The sequence below is a fragment of the Typha latifolia genome, chromosome 7 (genome assembly GCF_019914945.1).
Source record: "Typha latifolia isolate L0001 chromosome 7, TyphaL0001v2, whole genome shotgun sequence".
NCBI classification, from domain to species: Eukaryota; Viridiplantae; Streptophyta; class Magnoliopsida; order Poales; family Typhaceae; genus Typha; species Typha latifolia.
Window position 1 is genome coordinate 8550444 of NC_133092.1, and position 23179 is coordinate 8573622.

At 37.8% G+C, this 23179-nt stretch overlaps 1 protein-coding gene across 1 annotated transcript in view; it reads left to right on the top strand.

Annotated features, from left to right (window-relative positions):
* The first annotated feature begins 7353 nt into the window (after positions 1-7353).
* The window catches only part of LOC140792253 (E3 ubiquitin-protein ligase RGLG2-like), a 30856-nt gene continuing 15030 nt past the window's right edge, over positions 7354-23179 (top strand). Inside the window, exons 1-6 of the mRNA XM_073143127.1 lie at positions 7354-7484; positions 7565-8032; positions 21445-21529; positions 21598-21738; positions 21828-21941; positions 22025-22122. Of these exons, the coding sequence (XP_072999228.1) occupies positions 7760-8032; positions 21445-21529; positions 21598-21738; positions 21828-21941; positions 22025-22122 (711 nt within the window). The 5' untranslated portion in view covers positions 7354-7484; positions 7565-7759. The remainder of the gene's footprint in view (positions 7485-7564; positions 8033-21444; positions 21530-21597; positions 21739-21827; positions 21942-22024; positions 22123-23179) is intronic.

Sequence of the window (23179 nt, forward strand, 5' to 3'; positions counted from 1 at the left end):
ATAAAATACTAAGCTTATTTAGTTATTTATTTATTATTTTATCGAGTAAAGACTGCATTGTCCCTAATTAATCAAGATAGTGTATGAATTATAAAATTAATTATAATTAGATCTTGTCTATACTTATTTAGCCTTTTTATTTTATTTTATAATTATATATTTAGAAATACTCTCATATAAAAGGAAACAGGCCTCTTCTACTTATGTTATAACTAACATTTTATAATAATACTAGAATTATAATATTTGAATCGTATCTATATTATAGACCTAGTTATGTAATCAAAAATAAAGAAAAGTGATTCTAAACCTAATAAACCTTTATATTTTAACTGAATTAATTCTAATTAGATAAACGACTAATATCATACTACTTCAATATTTCAGATCCTGAACCCCCTTATTTGAGACCCCGTGGACCTTGCTAGCGATGAGTGTCACTCAGTTACCTGACGAACGTGAGAGATGCGTAGTTTGTGTCTTCTGATCAGACGGTGAAAAGTCTTATCCTCTAGACGCCTTTCTCAAATTAGGTTATAGTATATATGATGTACATGCATGCCTTGGCCTCCAGCATGATTATATAATTTTATCTAGAGATGATTACAGTCGAGCATATTTTATCATGCATTTGATTATGCTGATCTGGGATATGAGTACATTGGTGATATATATAGAGATGATTAGAGATGATTCTACTGTTATGATTATATACCGAGTTGATCTATAGCATGAGTATGCATGTAATAGATTAGTATAAGTATGCATGTGTTAGATACATGGTTAGAGTCTGCATTACATCATTTTTCTCTTGGCTTCTCTACCACCTAAATTCCTGAGTTGCATGATCTATTGCAGTACTGGATATATGCATATGAACTATCATTTAGAAGGAAAGCATGAAATATGATTGATTGTGATAGAAAGTGTGAGGATACCTGAGTGGGCGCGAGGGTTAGGATGCGCTTGGTGGATGATTGATCACTCGACATAGTCGCGATCCTGTTGGCCTTACGTCTGAGGTCGTTAGTCTGTGTGCGCAGCAGACATTCAGACACATGTCGTTCGCTAGGGCATATGTGGCGAGTTATCCTCACGAGGTTTCTATCAACTATGTGGGTGCCCGGTCTGGATGGATGTTGATACCCTAGCAGGTGGCGGGGTATGATTATATTTGAGATACTCTTGCGGGTGGCGGAGTATGCTCTGAGCCTTCGGACATGATGTTGAGACTGGGTACCGGGTGGTGACTGTGCATAGTGGTCTAGTATGATGATATTATATCGAGATGTCGGTGATGATTGATGATTGTGATGTTGAGAAATGCATATGATTTCATTATCATTTGGTTACCTGATTATCGAGTGATCAATATGCATTATATATGGTTGCATTTGATATCATAGCATGGTCATGGTCGGCATGCATCATGTGTCATATTTGAGAGAGAGTTATAATGATGGTATGACATGGAGATTTATTTATATATTGTTGAGGATTATATATTCTATCAGTTATGACATGACATGTTATCAATTTTTTATTTATGTATTATTGAGGAACATTTATATACTCATTCATGACATGATGCCCTTTCTGATTCATATTATCCAGTACATGATTTACTCTCTGTTTGACATCAGGGTAAGGTCTATTCACTGAGCTTTTCGCTCATGACTCTCTTTATTTCTTTTCTAACCCACTCAGATACGTAGTATGTGATAGCGACTTGAGATATCTTGAGAAGATATTTTAGAGCGATGATGAGGTGAGCTATAGATGCAAGACAGTATAGATGATAGTTTACATAAGAATTGAGTTGTACCAGTATTTGATATTTGTACTCTGTTGTATTAGACAATGAATTATATAATACATGTTGAATCATAGTGTACTCTTATATTAGTCGTTTTAGTTGTATCTTGATAGTTTGTTGTGGCTTGTGTGGGTCTTACTAGATTATGTAGTGGTTTAATGTATATTATTGTAGACTGGGATATTCATATGTTAACAGATTTATTTGGTTAATAATATGATTTAATTGGTGATGGGTTATGTGATCATGAATATGTTAGTAGGTATATTTGATGATGTCATGATTGTATGTATACAGGAGAGTATTTGTGCGTGACGGATCTCGCCCGTCCTGTCGTGCGCCGCACGTGCCGTGTGGGCGCGTGGGCGTGCACGTGCACGTGCCCGTGCCGGGCGGAGGCGTTACAGCTTGCCGCTGCCGAAGAAGGAGGAGGCGGCACCACGGCGACTTGCCACTGCCGAAAAAGAAGAAAAAGGAGGAGGCGGGGCACCGCGGCGGCTTGCCAATGCCGAAGAAGGAGGAGTGTAATACCCATACCCGGCACGGGCACGTGCATGCCCATGCGACCACACGACACGCACGGCGCATGCGATAGGTCAGGCAGGGCCCGTCACACATAGATACACCCCTATGCCCACATACTCAATTACAAAATAAATCATGGCATCATCAAGATAAACCTATAACATATCCATATCTAAATCCACAATAACTATACTAGATAGCTACATAATTTAGCAGGGCCCACACAAGGCATGATAAACTATCAAGATACAACTAAAGTAACTAATACATAAGTATATTATAATTCAACCTGTATTATACAAATCATTGTCTATACAATGGAATACAAATATCAAATAATGGAATAACTCAATATCTAGATAAACTATTTTCTATACCGTCTTGCATCTATAGCTCACCTCATCTTTACTCTAAAATATCTTATCACAATATCTCAAGTCACGTATCACATATCTAGGGGTTAGAAAAAAAATAAAGAGAATCATAAGCTAAAGGCTCAGTGAATAGACCTTATCCCAAATTAGTAATACCAAATAGAGAGTAAATCATACATTATCATACGCTAAAGGTATATCAATGATAGTTGTATCCTATCATATGTTAAGAGTACAACTATCATCCATCATCATACTTTGTCATACGCTAAGAGTATGTCTAGAACTAATCTAGACTAGATACCATTCTAGACATCACATAACATATATAGTATTTTCATAATTTTTTATACATGATAGATTATATGCATATATCTAGTAATATAATAAATCATGCAACTCATAAATTTAGGTGATAAAGAAGCCAAGAGAAAAATGATGCAATGTAGTCTCCAACTATATATCTAACACATGCATATCCCTGCTAGTCTATCACATGCATACTTATGCTAGAGATCATCTCGACATAAAGTGATAATAGTATAATCATCTCCAATCATCACTATATATCATCAGCATACTCATATCCCAGATCAATCTAATGCTGATAAAATATGCTCGACTAAAATCATCTCTAGATAAGGTCATATAATCATGCTGGAGGCCAAAACATATATATAAATAATTTATAATATATTCTAATTTAAGAAAGACGTCTAGAGGATAAGACTACTCACCGTCTGTTCAGAGGACACAAACCGTATATCCTTTACATCCGCCAACGGAAGGTCAACTTATTGCTAACCAGATCTACGGGGTCTCACATAAGGGATTCAGATCTGAAAATATTTAAGTAGCATAAAGTTAGTCATTTATCCGGTTAGAATTAATTCATATAAAATATGATGATTTATTAGGTTTAGAATTCCTCTTTTTATATTTTATTAAATATCAAGATTTAATTATAGATATAATTTTGGTAATATAAATATATCATTATTATGAAATGCTAGTTTAGAATAAAATGGTTATTCTTTTTATATAAAAGTAGTTTAAGTATATAATTATAAAAATAATAATAAGAGGCTTATATATAATTATAAATATAAGTATAGATAAAACCTAATTATAGTTAATTTTTGAGATTCTTATTCTTTACTTTATTATTCGCTAATTACACGTAAAATAATCATTATCCGGTAATTTATTTTTATACAAAATAGTATATAACAATAAGGTGCTAGAAATACATTATATATATATATATATATATATATAATGAAGGGTATATTTATAAATCTCATGACTATAATTAATGAAGCTAAGTATTAATTTATTATATGCAAGTCATATTATATGTATATTTAGGTGTCTATAATATAATAAACTACTAATTCTACTAATTATAATTAGCTAATAATTATATTACCCAATATATATATATCAATATAATTAATTTTCTATTTAAATTGATTGCATTAACTAACATAAAATACTTAGTTAAAAGGAAAAGGAAAGAAACTAAAATAAAATAAAATAAAACCCACTAACACAATGCTATTGTCACCTATTCTTCCGTTGTACCCTAGTACACGAAGAATTGTTCCGCTCTATACAACTAATCGATCGGATCACCATCTTTGAATTTGGAAAATTCGAGACGCACAATTTGCCCACGGATACCATTGTCTCGATCCGGATCATATCCAAGTTCTTGTCTAACCGGAGGAGGATGCATCATGAATAGTTGATGATCCCTCTTTCGATTTTGGTTAACTCGACGCGGTTCTGGTTCGTATTGCCCCGCCCATGGATCTAGATCTCCAAGACAATCTCTATAGTGGTTCACTCGTCGGATGGGCTCACCTGCAACTGGGCCGGGTGGAACCATCCTTGCTTGTCTCTACCTAGAGGGTGGTGGCAGTAGAGGCTCTTGTAGTTGCAAATTCTAAACTAGTGGCGGCGGGTTCATAGTGGTGGACTCGCGTCGTGGGATCGATGGTGTATTCCCGTTCGTCATGGCTTCCCTTGTCGCCCGTAATTCCCGCATCATTTCCATCATCATCTGGTTGTTGATGGCCATTTGTTAGGAAAGAGACTCAAATATGGTTTGAATGCTAGGCTCTTCCGTATTCCGATTTGGTCGAGGTGGTTCCGAGAGTGAAAGTCCCCATAACCGTTTCTCTCTCCTCTATTGGGAGAATCTCTTCTTCCTCATCTCGCTGTGCAGCCATGGCTCTAGTTGTCATCATAGGAAGTGTGTGTCCGAGTAAGTGGAGGTGGAAGGGTTATGGATGATGGAAGGGTTAGGGCAAAGTGATAGATAGATTGGAAGAGGGGGGAGGAGTGGGCCGCCCCTAAGAGACTAGGGTGATTGGCCAGTCGAGGGAGGCTAGAAGCGGCGATACCGGGGAATGAAAGAACGGGAGAGAAGAAGATGAATGAGACAATGCAAAACTCAATTCATTCAATGATGATTCTATGGTTGCCATCCACACCTTTAGAGGCTAACCAAACAATTCAAAAATGGCAATTATTAACCCTAAAATAGTAGATTTTCGTCGATCACGTTCGAATGCACATTATACATTTTCTGTATTTGCGAACATGATGTAGGCATTCACAAGCGCGTTCGAACATACTCTATCCTCGTTCGAACGCGATATACAGAAAACTTATTTTTCTATGAATTAAACACGAAAACAAGAATAAAAGACACCCCTAAAATATACTCATGCTCGAGACGACATCGGTAAAGTCCAAATCGTATCAGATTAGGTTACAAAATTCTTAAAGATAGGGTATGAATCACAAAACAGGTAAAATATAGGGTGTGGTTTGTAAAATTTTATATTTCAAATAATTGACAATCTACACTTCATTTCTATTAACTATACATTTTCCAAAAAATATTTTATTAATATTTCTTATCTACGGTGCTCATCATAATATAATATTATGAAATACAGTTAACCAAACACTTGTTTATCAATATATTATTATAAATAAACTTGTGTTTAACAAATACAGTATTATAAAATGCAACCAACTAAACAATTTATTATTTAGTTATCAAAATATAACATCTAGAAAACTATGTATGTATTTCTTAATACACATGTATCTCTATATACCGAAAACCAAATGGCTGCAACACATGCCTCCTGTGATACATTCTTGGGCTATACAAAATCATGTCTCTTTGTGGGGCATTAGAAAATCCTACAATGATGGAGCTACTGTCTAACATTAACATTGACCTAGTACGGCAAAAAAGTCATCTAAATATAGCTTTAAAATCTCCTCATATATCCTATCAAAAAGCATCATATAGATGGAATAAAACCACAATAACACACCACAATAACACTAAGGTCCCGCTTGGCATATTGGTTTAAAAAAATTTATCTATGATAAACCCCCCTGCCTTTTCCCCGCCTTGTAAAAAAACATCTTTGCTAAATAGGAAATAAAGAAACAAGATAAGAAAAACAAATAAACGCTACTTAGCTAGGACGAGAAAATTGGGATATCTGACCATTTATCTATCTTTTTAAACTACTAAAAATTACCCTCCTAAAATGCTCAATTGCAAAATTATAATATGACCACAATATACATTGATAATGACTATAATATATTAAAATATTACTGAATTATAATTGGACTATAATATAATATATTAGAATATGTTTCTAATGAAAATATTTTGATAAGAGATGTTCATTTTAGGATGCTATTTGTGATAATATTTATATTATGTAAATTATGATGAATTAAATTAAATTATGTGTTAGCCAGAAATTAAAAAAATTATCATGATGTGATAATATAATGCTGTAAAATAAAATTACAATTTCTATTTATGTTTAAGTTCCCATTTTATTCTAATCCAAAGTTTCCTAATTTGCAATTAAATAGGCCCTAAAAGACATTAACCTTTATATGCTCTAAAGAATCCTAGCTGACCAGGTTGGCTGGTCACATTCGCGCTCCTAATCCTACTTGGAGACTAGTCTTAATAGATTGTTCTCTTTGACTTCAGAGGCCTGTTCAATAAAGATGAACTTGATTATGGCTCGACCGCATTACGAGTCAAAATTCCAGTTTTTGGCTAATTTATTATTCTTCTCCAAATTTCTTAGTCCCACAATAATTTTTAAAACTATTTACTAAACTATTATAATTTTTATTAAATAAACTTAATCATGGCTTGACCTCATGTAAATTTCTATTAAGTAAATTACATTCCAATAAAGCAATTTATAAAAAATGCTCTCTCAATCAACGATTTTTATTAATTTAAAATTACTACCTTTTTAGGATAGTGCTTTTACTATATAATCTTTCTAAAATTGCTGTCTCAGCAAGTTGTCAAATAATTTTCTGAGAAACCTATATGATGCTTATCTGACAATAATTATAGTATACAGTAGTACTCTGGTGAATAGTTTGAAAACTATAGTAAATGAATATATATTATTTTTATCAATGACAGTATATCGGTAAAAAAATCATCAAAATTATCTAAAAAAAACAATTTCGATTAAATTTGATCACCCGTACATCACATGTTGCTAAGAGAAACGTCCCGGAAGCGCCCTCTTTGTTCTATACTCAACAGTCTCAACCTGTTAAGTCAATAGCACTTACCTTTCGCCTCGGAGTCTTCCTTATACTCCACCCATACGCTTGAGTTAAATAAAGCGATAAAACTTTCAGGTGCAAATCCCTAAATCAGATTCTTTTGTTCCCTTTCATTTAGAAAGGTAAGGAAAGCGTAAATGATTAGAAAAAGACGAATCGCTTATTCTTGGTCGTTTTAGCTGACTAATTTGCTATCTCATAGGTATCCGAAAGAGGATAACCATCAGAATAATAGAAGACGTTACAGCGGAGGGAGATCGAGATCTCTGGAGATTTAAGGGAAAAGGGTCTGGTTGCGAATTATTTTTCCGAAATTTCTTGAAAGGCCCTTGAATCAGTCGTCGTTTATACGGAAACTGGTCTCCCATCTCCCGTTGTTTGCTTTGTGAGGTTGTTGATGGGAGGGCGTAGTTCTAGAGAAGCTAGCGGCCGGAATAGGTCATTCCAGGAGCGGAGTTATCCAGCGGAGCAATCCTGGGGTCGGACTTATTCGTACGAGACGCCAGGGTATCAGAATTATGCCCAGCCGCCGCCGCCTCCCGAGGGATTTTCTACGCCTTATCCAGCTTATCCCCCGCCGCCTGCTCAGCCACAGAATAGTGCTGATTCACGGCCTAGATTGGATCGATGGTATTCGAGGATAAGCGACCAGTACAGTACCGTGGAACAGGTAATAAACTAGTTTATTCATGCACTGGATAATTGCAACCTGTTGTTCATAATGTCGCTGATGCTAAGTTTGGGCTACAAGCAATTTTACTGCTAGGATAGAAGTAAAAGAAGATGAGAATTAGAGAAGAATAAGGGTTTGAGAAGAAAAGAGAGAAAAAGTACCCATCAATATTCAACTTTTTTTATTGACGCATAATTGAGATAAAAGGTCTTGAAGTTTGGTGGAGTTTCAGAATCTTTCGGTTCTATCTGCTTTTGTTCCTTTTCTCTACTTGGTCCTACGCTAAAGAGTGGTTGGTTGTATACATATATGCAACATTACCTTAATCATTAGTAAAGTAGCATATGATGATATAAGAGATTTATTATCAATAGTAAAATAGCATGTGATGGTATATGAGATTTACTTATGGCCATAAGTCTAAATTAAAATAAATTAGTGGAACTAAGAAAAGAGCAATGGAATAAATTATATTTGGGCACCTTGTTATTGGCAGTTTTCAACATTCCATGCCTTATTAGTAGTCTTGATACTCTAAGACGATGAATCTAACCTCTCACGTAGATAATGCATTGAGAAATTTTTTCTTCTTGCTGAATGAGGTTAAGTAATTTTGTGGCACAATTTGTTCATATGTGCAAGAGTTCTATCTTTAGTATATGATTCGTCTTTTGCTGTGAGATAAATATACCTCTCTTGTTATGAGAAATCTCAAAACCTAGATAATAATACAGAAGACCTAAATCTATTATTTAATAGTTTTGAGAAAAATATTTCTTTAAAAACTTGATAATAGTCAAGTCATTACCAGCAAAAATCATATCATCCTTATAGAGTATGAATAGTCTGCCCATTCAGTGATGGTCAAATATCATGTGGTAGTGCTACCAAAGTCTAAGACCTAAGTATTAGGAGAAGTACAAAAGTGTCAGATATGGCAAATGATCTGGGTGAGAAGTAGGGGTTTAAACAAGCCAACTTCTGCTCAAGCTTGGCTTGAAATTTTTTTCGAGCTTGAAATCTGTTTAGGCTCTGCTCAATTGCATCCAAGACGAGCTCGAGTTGTAAATTATCACTGAAAGCTGCTGAATAAAGCTTCCCATGGTTGGAGAAGATGATGAGCGCCACCTCCTCATACACCGTAGTTAGCAACCCATTCCTCCGCTTTTTGAATGTCACCATTAATTTATCTTGTTCTCGATCTGCTTGAAACTCCAATCTTCCTCTCCATATCTCTCTCCTCTGTCTTTTCTTAAGAAGAAACGAGTAATAGTAGTGCCATAGTTAGAGAGATGAAGAAAAGACCCCTTTCATTGCTATTTTTAGTAGCCAAAGATGGAACCCAGAAGTCACCAAGTTGGCTTCTCACCCACACACACCACCACAACGAAATGTGAAAGTTGGTCATGAAGGGAAAGTAGCCATGGACAATACTTGGAATCTGATTGGTTTGGAGGAGTGTGAGGCTGGAGATGAGGTGAGGAGTGTGGAAAAATGAGAATGACCTTTGAAGCCCATCTGGACTACACACAATGCCATGATAAGACTTAGAAAGGAGAAAAGGAGAGGAAATGAAGTTAGCATCATTGAGAGGATCCAAAGAACCTGCTCATATATATATAATATATATATATATATATATATTTCGAGGCTAGAGATAGAGATCTTGGTTGAATGGTTGGGCAAACCATCCGATGAGGCGTCATGGGAATTTGAGTCCGAGATCGTCGATCAATTTCTCGACTTCACACCTTGATGGCAAGACTGAGGAAGTGTGGTGGGCTATTACAATTCAACTAGTTATGACTTTTGTTTAGTTTTTTGTTTTGGGAAGAATAGGATTTCTAGCAGTCGCGTTCGCAGGAAGTCGCGTTCGAACGCGACTATCGAACGCCTGCATACATTTGCAAAAATAGAGAACGTGCTTAGTGCATTCAAATGGGTTCGATCATGTTCGAACACACCTTCGAACGCCTACACACGTTTGCAACGACAGAGAATGCGAAATCTGCGTTCAAACGCAATCGGCAAACTGCATTATCTTAGGGATATATTTTAATTATCTTAGGGTTAACTTTTAATTATTTTGTTAATAGTTTAGCCTCTAAATATGTGGAAGGCAACTTAATTGAGGATTATTGATAAAATATTGAAGTTTTCCTTCCCAACTCTCTCTCTTTCCATCTTTTTATCCAATCTTGGACGTTGTCTTCTTCCTCCATCTAACCGTGCCCCTTTGCCTCTCAAGGATCAGTCCACACTCTCCCCCTTCGTCTAGCTTTATGCTCTACCCTACTACCATAGCCACCAAAAAACCTAACCATTATTTTCTATTCCATTACTCATATTACCCACGCCACTATCTGACCGACGATCAATACTTTTCTATTAGTGGTGGTAGCATAGTGGCTCTGGTTTCACCTAAATCGAAGGTCAGGATAAAAAGATATAAATAAAGAGTGGAGTAAGGTCAAAACGGTAGATATCCGACATTGTGGTTGTGAAACTGGATAGACCCAGTTAGTACGAAGATGAGTTCTTGGTTCTCCCTGGTTGCTCCCTCGGGTTAGCTTTGGATCATTTGTTCACCATCGTCCGAGGAGCGTTGGCTCTGATACCAATGTTACGAATTAGATATGGAATGATCAGTTCGCAGGATGATCCTGAGATTTTGATGAGTATTAACCTCGGAAGTCTTAGATCTAATGGCTTTGAAATGAAATCAATCAGAGATTCGGATGAAAAGTTATGACTAAAAATAGTGGAGCAACGTCAGAACGAGATAGAAACATGAAAAGTCGACATTGCGGAGGTTGTCGGAAGGTGGCGGACGACCGTGGGATAGTGGTGTTCAGTCGTATAAGTGGGTGGCTTGTGGAGGTAGATTGTAGCTAGGGTTTGAAGGTTGAGGTCCTAATCTGACTGAGTTGTTTTTAGGATAAGCGAAATGCTTAGTAGAAGGGGATCCTCATGTCTACAATGGAGCTTCACCTTAACTACAAAGTGATGAGTGCTTCAATCACGCGTTTTGCATTATGGATGCAAAACAGTTGGAGATAGAGTATCTAACTTAGATCTATTCCTAGGAAAATAAACGACTGATTAATTTACTTTTACTCTTAGATTTTTTTACTCTTACTCCTAAGTTTGTTTAAGACTAAAACATAATTCTTAATTCTTCATTAGATACTTGGATGATTAAATAAAGAAGCTCAGCCCTCTATATATAGAGATTGGATATAATGAGTCCTACTCGGACTTAGTTTTAAAGAGGCTTATACAACTCGAATTAGAATTTGCTTTAGAGGCTTACATAACTTAATTAAACTTGCCTTAATGACTCACATGACATAATTAAACTTGCCTTAGTGGTTTATATGACTTAACTAGACTTGTCTTAAGGGCTTATATAACATAACTAGACTTGCCTTAAGGGCTTACGAAAGAGATAACAATAAATCAATTAAAATATAAATATACTCGACCTATTGAGCCCAATGTCCTCATAATGTGATCCAATTTGACCCAGTTCGCATCAAACACTTGAAGTCACCAAGCGGTAGGCTCCTTTTTCCTTTTTTCCAATATTTATTCATATCTACTACTATTGGTATAAAAAATACTATGCAAGAGATATAATCTACCGTTGATGGTGGAGAGTCTATGTGAATAGCTTAGAAAGAGAGTTAGCGTGAATATGGAAGAGTGGGTGGTTTGAATTTATGGTAGTGGGCCCCATGGGGCTATGTGTTGTGTTACTAACTAGATTTGGATCGATCTAGACATAAGAAAATTATGAGAACTTTTATGGTGGTAGCCTCACGAGTTACAGATCTAATAATTTTAGTTTCACGTAAATTAAAGGTCGAGATGAAAAGATAAAAATAAAATAGTGAACATAGGTAAGAAAAGGATAGATCGATAAATATCTGACGTTGTGGCAGTCGTCTGAGAGTGGCTGACGACCAAGGGTGGTACTGGACGGTGGTAGAGTAGGGTGGCTTATGGAGGAAGATGGTGGCTAAGGTTTGAAAGCTTGGAAGAGTTTTATGGTTATGATTTACTTTTAGAAAGATAAGAATAATCTAACGGCTATAGTAAAAGATAAAGATGAGATAATAAAAATAACTTAATTTAATGATCATTCCGCCATTATTATAAGAGTAAAAATTCGAGCAGATCGAATCTTCATGCGGATTATCCTATTTATTTAAAATTTAAAACAATAAGATAAAGCTAACTAACTTACTTGACTCGACTTGACTGACTCAATTTATTTGACTCCCGTTGTCGGATCATAACAATCTACCACGCTTTCGACACTTTGTTCTCAAGGTGACTAGTTATCGAGCTGGATCTTCCGGTTTACGTTGTGCTCGTAGACCCACGAGTCTGCATGTAAATACAACTCAATTAGTTGACACGGGTCCACTAGTTGTCCTTTGGTTCGTAACTCATGGGTTCCTAACTAATTTGCTAGAGTTGGTCAAGTCAAATCATAAAAATTTAGCACGCATCGAGATACGTGCACTTCATCTCTCCCACTCAATAACCAAAAACCTAACTCTAGGGCTGAAATTATTTTTCAGCTTAGGGACGCCGTTGTGGGCTGCATGGGCGTTGGCGGCGGCTGGGCAAGGTTTCTGGCTGGTGGCAGTCAGCGTCTAGCAGCTCCTTGTGGCGGTGTAGCGGAGACGAGTGGTGGTGGAAGCCAACTATCGAGCTCAGGCTCGGGTTGATGCAGCGGTGGCCATGGTGAGTTGCCAATGGGTCCCTCGGTGCTCAGCGGCTGTGGTTGTTGGCCGTAGTTCCACTGTCGTGGAGTGGAGGCAGCGGCGAAGCTTGTGAAAGCCACCTCGATGTGGCTTCGCTTGGGCAATAATGCTGTGAGTGTGGTCGTTGGGTTTAGCCATGAGATAGTCTCTGGCGTCTACGACTGCCACCATTGGATGGTTGTTGGAACATCGGAATCGGGTTTGCTGCAGTGAAGAGCATTGTCAATGGTGCTCTTCCAGCCTAGATTGGCTACGAGGGTCCTGTGGAAGGGACCAAATGTGGTCTTTGGGGTCGAGAGCACTTGGATTGCTGTCGGATGAGTTCCTGGTTCTCCACGGTTGCTCCTTCCTCGTTTATCTTCTTCGATCTTGTGCTAATTATCAGCCGAGGAACGTCGGTTCTGATACCAATGTTACGAACTAGATTTGAACTGATCTGGATGTAAAAAATTATGATTATTTTTGTAGTGGTAGTTGAGATGAAAAGATAAAAATAAAACAGTGAAAATATGTCAGAAAGGGACAGATCGATAAATATCCGACGTTGCGTCGGTTGTCGGAGTGTGGTGGATGGCCAAGAGTGGTGATGAATGACCGTAGAGTAGGGTAACTCATAAAGGAAGATGGTGACTAGGGTTTGAAAGCTTGGAAGAGTTCTATGGTTATGATCTACTCGTAGAAAGATAAGAACGATCTAACGGTTACAGTAAAAGATACTAACGAGATAATAAAGTATCATTCTACCATTATTATCGACATATGACCACTATTATTTATATGAGTAGAAATTCTAGCGGATCGGATCTACATGCGGATTATCTGTGATAGGTTATGGAATGGTCCCTTCAAGATCTGGATTGATTGTAGGAAGCAGTTCGCGCACTTGAGGGAAAATATTTACTAGATATTCTCCCGTAGTTAGAAAATTACGAAACCAAGTTGGATCAATCCATAACTTCCGATCTACCGTTTTTCGTATTTACGCTCTTCGCAGATTTGAACTGCAACTGGGACGAAAACACGATATAGTGCGGATGATGGTGGTGGTGACGGATGGAGTGAATGTTAGGGTTATGGATGATAATGAAGATGAGAGTGGATAGTTGATGCAGGTAAGGGATAAAAACGAAGGGGAAGAAATGGTCGAGATCCCAAAGAAGAGGGAGGACTCGACAGACGAGGGAGATTAGAAATTAGGAGAGACCTTGCCAACGGTAGATGTGGTAGGTTGGTGAAGAGAGAAGAGGGAGATTAGGGTAGAGAGACTAGAGAGAGGATAGGAGGCAAGAAACCAATATTCCAATAGCATAATAATTTTGGCTGCCATCCAAATGTTTATAGAGGCTAGCCAACAAGCCAAAATAACAGTTATTAACCCTAATCTTAGTGGACTTCCGCGGATCGCGTTCGAACGCACAAAAAACGTTCATTGTCGATGCGAACTTGATGCAGACGTTCGAACGCAACGTTCGAACGCACAAAAGACGTTTATTGTCGATGCGAACTTGATGCAGACGTTCGAACGCAACGTTCGAACGCGCCTGACCACGTTCAAACACACATTTTGCGTTCTCTATTTTTGCGAACCTAATACAGGCGTTCGCAAAGGCGTTTGAACGCGACCCTTTTCGCGTTCAAACGCGACCTACAAAAAATTTATTTTAATGAAAATAAATAACTAATGCAATAATAAAAAGACTAACAGGGTGTATCAATCTAATATATATGAAATTTAAAATAATAAAGATAAAACTAACTAACTCACTTGACTTGACTTGACATGACTGACACATGACTGACTCTCGTGGTCAGATCATAACAGTTGATAACTTAGAGAGAGAGTGAGAGATTTAGCGTGAACGTGGGGAGTGGGTGGTTTGAATTTATGGCAACGGGACTCATGGAGCCATGTGCCGAACACAAGAGGTGGGGAGTAGACAAGGATATGGTGGAGATATGACTATATATATATATATATCCTCGTTATGCTTGGCTCAATTCCTTTTGGTCGACTAGCTGTGTGCTCTTGGAAGATCCGATGAGGCACTTCCACATGTGTTTGGTCCAAAAAAGCTCTCCCAAGTGCAAAAAGAAAAAAAGTCTGATATACAGGATCAAGAATTTCTTTACACATGTGATGAATTCTTCTCACTAATTTCCATTTCAAATTGGCCTAATCGATCTCTGTGAAGTAAGTAGTTTTGTTGGCAGACCGTGCTTGTGGTTATTGCTCAAGCAATTGCAGAAGCAGACATAGTTCAAAAGTTTAAAAAAAAAATCACTTTTTGATTGTACAGGAATGAAACAACCTTTACTAAGTGGGAGTTTTAAGATAGCGCGAGGAAGTGAAAGAAGATCCACCAAATGGGTACCAAGAACCCAATATGACATACGGGTCACCTTTGTCACCTTTGTCCGTAATTTCTCAACCTTCCCTTGGGTGATAGTTAGAAGCACCTCACTTGCTCCACGGGAACTAGCCTAAGGGTTTGCTTCATCTTGGGCATTCCCCTTCTCCTTCCTAAATTTTATTTTATAAATAGTATAAATATAATTTTGATCTTATCGAGCTGAACCTAAGTGAGCTAGCTTGTGCTTAGGCATACTTTGAAATGAATTCCCAGCCTAAATTTATGTTCAAGCTTGACTCATATACATTCGAGCCGAGCCGTAGTCGATCTGAGCCCTAGCCTAGTTCGATCTGCTCATTTATTTTGACAGCCCTATTGAGAAGTAGAGAATTCCTAGAAGATGATCATGACATATAGAAGTAGAGAGATTCCAGGAGATGATCATGAAATCTAGAATATTACCTTTATGGATATTAATATTATGATAAGAAATCTAATAGTACTTTTGGCACTTTGGGCATTTCTGATTGCATCTCTTCTGAGTAGATTAAAATTATTGCTCGACGGATCAAATAGTTTGCTATCTTTATTGGGCTATGTTCAGTTATGATTTGTGACAATAATCCCAGATTGAGAGGAAATACTAAAGTGAAATGTAGTGGTGGAGCCAGATTTTTTAGGTGGCAAAATTATCAAGTCACTTACAACAATAAAATAATATTAACTATATTTAAAGTATATTGTCTAAAGTTTTTTTCCTGACGAAAATTATGACTGACAGGTTTGTTTCTTCTAATTTCATATTGTATATTTGGATGATAGTAAAATATTCTTAATCTGAAACTCGATGAGATTTCTATATATTAATTTCTTGGGAAATATTTTGAGATATCCATTTTATTAGGAGCTAGACATTAAAACAACATAATGAAACTAATGGGATAATGCTAAGATCATTGAAGGGGCTCATGGTGTATGAGTGTACCTTGGTTTGAATCTTAGTGGCATTGGCTTAACAAAGAGACCATTAAGTTACCACTTCTCTCTCCCTCTCTCAAAAAGAAAAAAAGCAGAATGGAAAATTTCTTGGCGCCTCACTTATTACTAATTAGAAATAAAGCTTTATTATTTTTAAATAAAGTACCTTAATGGTTTTTGCTACCTCTATTGAATATCTCAATAAAGGGAAGACTTCTTGTCACCTCAATTATTTCAATTCTTTTTAATTGAATTTAAAGCTGAAAATTAAACAAAAAAGTTTGATATCTTGTATGGGGCCCACGAGAAGTTATGCCAACTTCTGGCGCATCTGTCGCAGAACATTAATAGATAAAATAAACTAACTCACATAGGACCCATGCTTGTTTGTAAAAACAATTTTGGACTATTCTTTAAAGCGATGTGGTGTGGCCAAAGATGGCTCTATTTTGTTGGAGTTATGATCAATGTTGGGTTTAGAGAGATGGGTTTGGCAACATAGGTTCGTTTACATTTGGAGCAGTGGTCGTGGACTTGTGGTTTAGGAGAAAGGTACAAGTTTGATGCATAAGATTAGTCAAGTGATTTTATGGTGAATTGTTACGAATTGACCTAGAGGACTAGCCCAATCACATTGGGCTGCGGCGACGAGAGTGGTCAGGGGCTTTTACATCCAACCCCTATTTATCTATTTGTTTTTATTATTGTACTTGCTTATTAGTTTATGTCATTTCCCTTTTCAGTCATTTGCTTATTAGGCTAGTCGGACCCGAGCTCATTAAGCTAGGTCGATCGAGTCGAATTGGGTAGCCAACAAATAGTCTGGTGCGCACCCTCATTTGACTTTATTGGACATTTGATCTTTCCTCTCTATCTCTATCTCTCTCTCCCCCTCTTAACCACCCTTTTCTCTCATCCTAGCAGCCACCAAATTGAGGCTACCCTTCCCTTCCGTTCATTTGGACCCCTTTTGTCCTTAAGGAATGTACCACCCTCTCCCTCCACCATTACACTAACTACAACATCGCCATCACCATCGCCATCACCCTAACCGATCTACCATCACCATCGTCGAGACCAAACTCTCATCCATAACCCCTAATCAAACTGGGACCATAACAGTGGTATAAGAGCCATGGATTCTTGGACCATGACCATCACCCGTTCAATGGTAAATTAGAGGATTGCTGCGAGGTGAACGTCGAAGGAGAGCTATCCGCTGTTGCAGTAACCTCGGTAGAAATCAAGGTGGCCTCGGATGGAGGGGCCATCGTGGCTGACCCTACCACCAATCTCATCCTCCAATGCTTGTTGGAGTTGCAGGCGAGGTCGCAAGAGGAGATGAGAGGTCTATGGTCCTCACATCCTCGTGCTCAATAGATGCGCGTAGGAATCGGGCACCGCTGCTGCACCATCCCATGACCAGGACTGCCGCCGCCTAGACCAAACCTATCTTGCCTCCTTTTTTGGTCCTAGAGCACCTTACTATGATGTCCCCTATGGTCCGAACTGAGAAGAACTAGGCCTATGGCCTGATTTGAACCTTGGACGAGCCGAGGCCGCAGGACACGTCAAGGCCGCAGCGGCTTGCCCGAACTCAAGGACTTCGGGTTGCGTCCAGATAGAGAAGATCGTAGACAACGTGACCATGTGGTGCAGCTACTCTATCCACCTATGGTCAGTCCTGAGCTTGTTGATGTTCCCAACCACGATAATGACATTTAGGGGCAGACGACAATGCTTGAGTTTCCAAAGTTCCAATGAGGTAACCACTTGATTGGATATTTTAGAGCTGAATAGTCTTTCTATTACAAGGTATAATGAAGGATGCCAAAGTGTTGCTAGCGAGCTTTCACTTGGAAGGAGCGACGCTCCATTAATTGATGGCGGCATGTCTGTGATTTGGGACTGTCGAATTTGAAGACTACAATGCCACACTCTCCAAATTGATACAGCGGACAATCGTGGCCATGTACCAAGAGGAGTTTGAGGGTGTTAGCAGTCGGTGTCGACCACCTTAGTCGCAGCAATTACTGGTGATGCAAATCTAGTATGAATGCAATGTTTTGGAGAACAATCGACCCAAACAAATAACTAAAGTAAAATATAGTAAGCAATAACTGATAAGAAGTTAATTGATTAAAATGATCACTACTAGATAGAAGGAGAGAAAATCACTCAGATAAGGCAGTAGCTTCCTCAATCCTCAAATAGGTATGCTGATAGTAGAAAGGCCTAAAATATGGTGTAAGGAAAGACTGTAGAGTTTAGGTTACCAATAAATGGAATAGTAGTGCTTTTACTTTGAAACCAAGTCTGCTTTTACTTTCAAACCAAGTTCTCCTCTTCAAGTCTGGGCACTCAAAGATTCTCTTTCACTACTGGAATCTTCTGGACAGCAGCAGTAACCAACGAAAAAGTAGAGATTGAAGAAGGAGAGAGGTTTAGAGAGAAAGTAGAAGAGATTAGAGAAGAATCTTAAGACAGAGTAGGAGAAAGAGAAAGAAAGAAAAAGAGAGAGAGAGAAGAAGAAGAAGAAGAAGAAGACCATAGGGGAGAAAGTAAGAGATCTCAAATAAATCTTGTTCCAACTTGTCCTTGTTTCTCATGCAATAACTCTTAAATAGGTTAACAACTTTGATTCTAGCTGATTCTAATAGAAACTTATTTCCTAATAGGATTCTAATTGATTATCTTACCTAAATTGACTAACCCAATTTACTAGCTGATTCTAATAGGAACTTATTTCCTAATAGGACTCTAATTGATCATCTTACCTAAATTGACTAACCCAATTTAGGCAATAAATCAATGTGGACATCCCCCACATATAAGCTTACCATAATTATCAATTGAGATTCTAATAGGAATTTATTTCCTAATAGGATCCTAATTAATTAAGTCTTACCTAAATAGACTAACCCAATTTAGGTAATAACTCAATGCGAACATCCCCCGCATATAGACTACCATATCTACAAATTGACTAATTCAATTGATTATTTGAATTAAAAATCAACAATTAGACCAAAATTGGACTCAAGCAATTTTATTTTGGTCAAATTGAAGATGATGCCCACATCAACTGGTCAGCACTTTCATATCTAGGTTGGGCGAAGAAGTCAAGGCCGACATCCTTTCTGAGTGAGACCTTTGAGGACGCCACGAGGATGGATTAGAAGTATGCGACCTTGAGGAGTGCCATGAGGACCACCTGGATCAGTCGAGACAGCTAGTGGATACTTGGTGTGGCCGATGGCCTTGTCTCAGCCCTGAAAGGTGTATTGATGCCCTACGAGTAGAGGACCGCATTGAGACCAGTAGCATGGGCTGGAAGAGAAGCATGACCTTTGGTTTGCACTATCACATTGACATAGGTGGAGTGGTAGGCCAAGGGACTATGCTTTTGATGCGATGAGCGGTTCACTCCTGGTCACGGATAAGGAGATGACATTTGCTGATGATGGTATGGTTGTGGAGGACGTCAAGGAGACCACGGATGAGGAAATACTAGTCGAGATCTCCTTGTATGCTTATTCGGGCACGAGCACCCCAAAGACTCTATGGGTGGACAGTCTTGTCAAAAATTAATGTGTACATATCCTTATTGACACCGGAGTACGCATAGCTTCTTGGATGAGCGTCTTGTCAAAGGTTGGGGTTAGAGGCAAAGCTGACATCCGGATTTGAGGTAGTAATTGGATGACATGAAGCTGCAGGCGGACAACTTGTGTTGCTTGGTTGGAATTCGCGTGCAAGGACACGACCTTACTATGGACTTGAACCCACTCATCTTTCGAGGAGCTAACATTGTTTTAGGCACATAGTGGCTATAGAGCTTGGAATCAATGACATTTAACTTCAGCAACATGTGGATAACATTTCAGCAAAACGACAAAGTAGTTCGACTTAAGGGTATGAAGATGAAGCCAAACCCAACCTTGCATTCAATGGTGAGGTTGTCTTGGTCGCTAAGGGCAGAGGATGAGATGATGAAGGAGCTTGAGGCATTAGAGGTTCCACCAAAAAATCAACTTGGGCACAATCACGTGGCGACATGAGTCGGATTTACACCAAGCTAACCTGTCTGACTAAATCTATTATTTGTATCCTTTTTTTTATGTTTTTCAAAATTAAGGAGAGTCCACTCGGAAAGGCCAGAGGTGATTGAGCTCGAGTTCGAGAAAGAGAGCTCAAACCTTATAAGATAGGCGGAGGTGGTTCGGCCCAACCACCCAAGATCCGATCAAGATTAGGTTAATGTTGCAGAATCTAAAGCTAAGATGTTGTTGGTTGGACTCAAGCTGAACTCAGAAGTGATAAGGTTAAGTAGAATCAAGATGGAGAAGCTAGAGGACTGACTTGGGTTCGACATGGGCACAACCCAACCGAGGCGTGATGGGTGGAGAAACGCAATGGGCAGCAAGATCAGCGGAGGGTTAGTGGCGACTATGCTAGGGACGAGTATTTTTCCTAACTCGAGTTACCAACTTTTTCCTATTAAAGGTATGGTATGTTCCAGTTAAGAATGTATCGGGGTTCAATTGATTTAGACTTCAATTATGTGTAGTGTCTAGGGCAAGGCATAGAATATGATTTCGATGATAGAATTAGGCGTGTGAATAAGCTAAATCGATGAGAAGAATGAGACGAACGTGCTGGTGGCGGTGATTTGGGCAAAGGACATAGTTTAACAGATGATAACCCTGGATAAATGTTACGTGGTAAACTATGGCAGATTAGGTAGGTGTTGATAACTTGGTAGAATGGAAGATGGGATGTTGAGTTATCATGTGTGAGAATCACTCATATTATTGGCTGCTCATCATTTGCATCTTGGTATTTGTTCTTTCTTTTCTTCTTAAAGATATTAAGATAGTATGTTCCAGTTTCTCCACTTTAATATCTAAGCAATTACTCTGTTTAATATAGAACTTTTGGTACTTAAATTTGATGAAGTATAATGCTGTTAATTAAAATTTGATGGGATTCACCTTAGTGTGGTCTGAGCTGTATTTCAATAACAGTATCACTCAATAGATGTGGCTCTCCCCACCAATCCCTCTCACAGATGGCCTCAATGATGACAGACTAAGAGGAACATAAGAAAAGTATCACATTAATGAGTTAAATTGAAATTGTTCAGTATCTTCAGATTCTCCATAAATGTTTTATGGTTCATCAGACTGCAGATTAAATCACATTAAACTTTTCATGATCTATTTAGTCCATGCAGTCAGGATTTGTTGATTATGAACTCATTCTCATCTTATAATTTATGGAGATTTGGTACTTCTATTGGCAGGTTACTGAGGCCCTTGCACATGCTGGCTTGGAATCTTCAAATCTTATTGTTGGCATTGATTTCACGAAAAGCAACGAGTGGACAGGTTGATATTAATGCCGTGAAGGTCACTTCTGTTGGTTGCATACATGTCTAATTTTCTTTCATAATCAGGTAAACATTCATTTAGCGGACGCAGCTTACATTACATTGGCGATACACCAAATCCCTATGAACAAGCAATCTCAATTATTGGACGAACATTATCAAAGTTTGATGAGGATAACTTGATTCCATGCTTTGGATTTGGAGATGGTAATTATTATGTGTTGTGCATAAATTTTGAAGATGATGTTTGGATATTGTGGTTTGTTCAAATGATAAAATCTCCTGTGATTTTACAGCATCAACACATGATCAGGACGTCTTTAGTTTCTATCCAGATGAGAGACCCTGCAATGGGTTTGCACAGGCTCTGGCACGATATAGAGAACTTGTTCCACATTTGCGATTGGCGGGTACTTTTACTGCTAGTGGATATTTCTTTCTTAGGCTTCCACAGATTGATATTTGACTGGAAAATAAAACTCTTTTCCTCCAGGACCAACCTCATTTGCTCCCATTATTGAAATGGCTATGACAATTGTGGCGCAGAGTGGTGGACAGTACCACGTTTTATTGATAATTGCTGATGGTCAGGTATATGCAATTTGATACCCTAAGGCATTTGATGATTCTTCTATGTTGTGTTGCTGCATGCATGGTATCAACCATGGTCTGAAGTTCCAGTTTTAATTTTGGTTTCGGCACCATTAAAAAGAAAAACACTTCTGTCGGTTTTGTTTCTAGTTTCACTATGTCAGTTTTGGACTTCTTGGGATGAATAGTCTTCTAATGGTACCTTATTTCTCAACGTATTACACAAGATCTAGTGGCATGTAAGCAATGAGTTTGATATTAGTTTAGATACAAGATGGATTCAAGTAAAATCCAGCTTAGATTCTAAAACATACTTTAAAAAAATTATTAGTGTGGGTAGTTTTGGATCAGATAGGACCGAAATGCAAAAAAATTTGGCAAAACTTCAGACCATGGTGTGGACCGGCATGTGTGGGTCAATGTAAATGAATACACATGTGTATTATGTTGTCTTGAGTACTTATGCGAATGGATGGCAATCGGGTTGTGTTAAGCGGGTTTGAGTTAGGTCAATTTTATTCTAACGCGAACATGACCTGATTATTAATCGGGTTGCATTTGGTAGACACAAATACAACCTGTTTAATAAATGGGTAGCACAATACGACCCGTTTAACCCGTTTAATAATTGAGTCGTATTAACACAAGGCACTTACACGATATGGTAAACTGTTTAACATGACACGAATAACACAATAATTTGTATCCTATAAAAAATCAATATTTACCCTATATAAATGGTCTATTACACAAATAAAATGACCTATTTTCAACTCAAAACTTACACCGCATAAAAATAACAATTCTAAGCATTCAACCATAAATTCAATTCAACACATTCATATACCAATTCAACCACCAACAATCACCAGTAAGTAAATAAATTTAACTACTAATTTTAGTTCTAAGTTCCAACTTAAATATCTAACAATCTCATGACAATTACAATATAGTTTCAAATTCACAATTCAATCACCAAAATCCAACATCCAACATTAAGTTCACAATCTATTACAAACTACAAATAGTTTAAAATAAGCAAATAATGATATTGAGC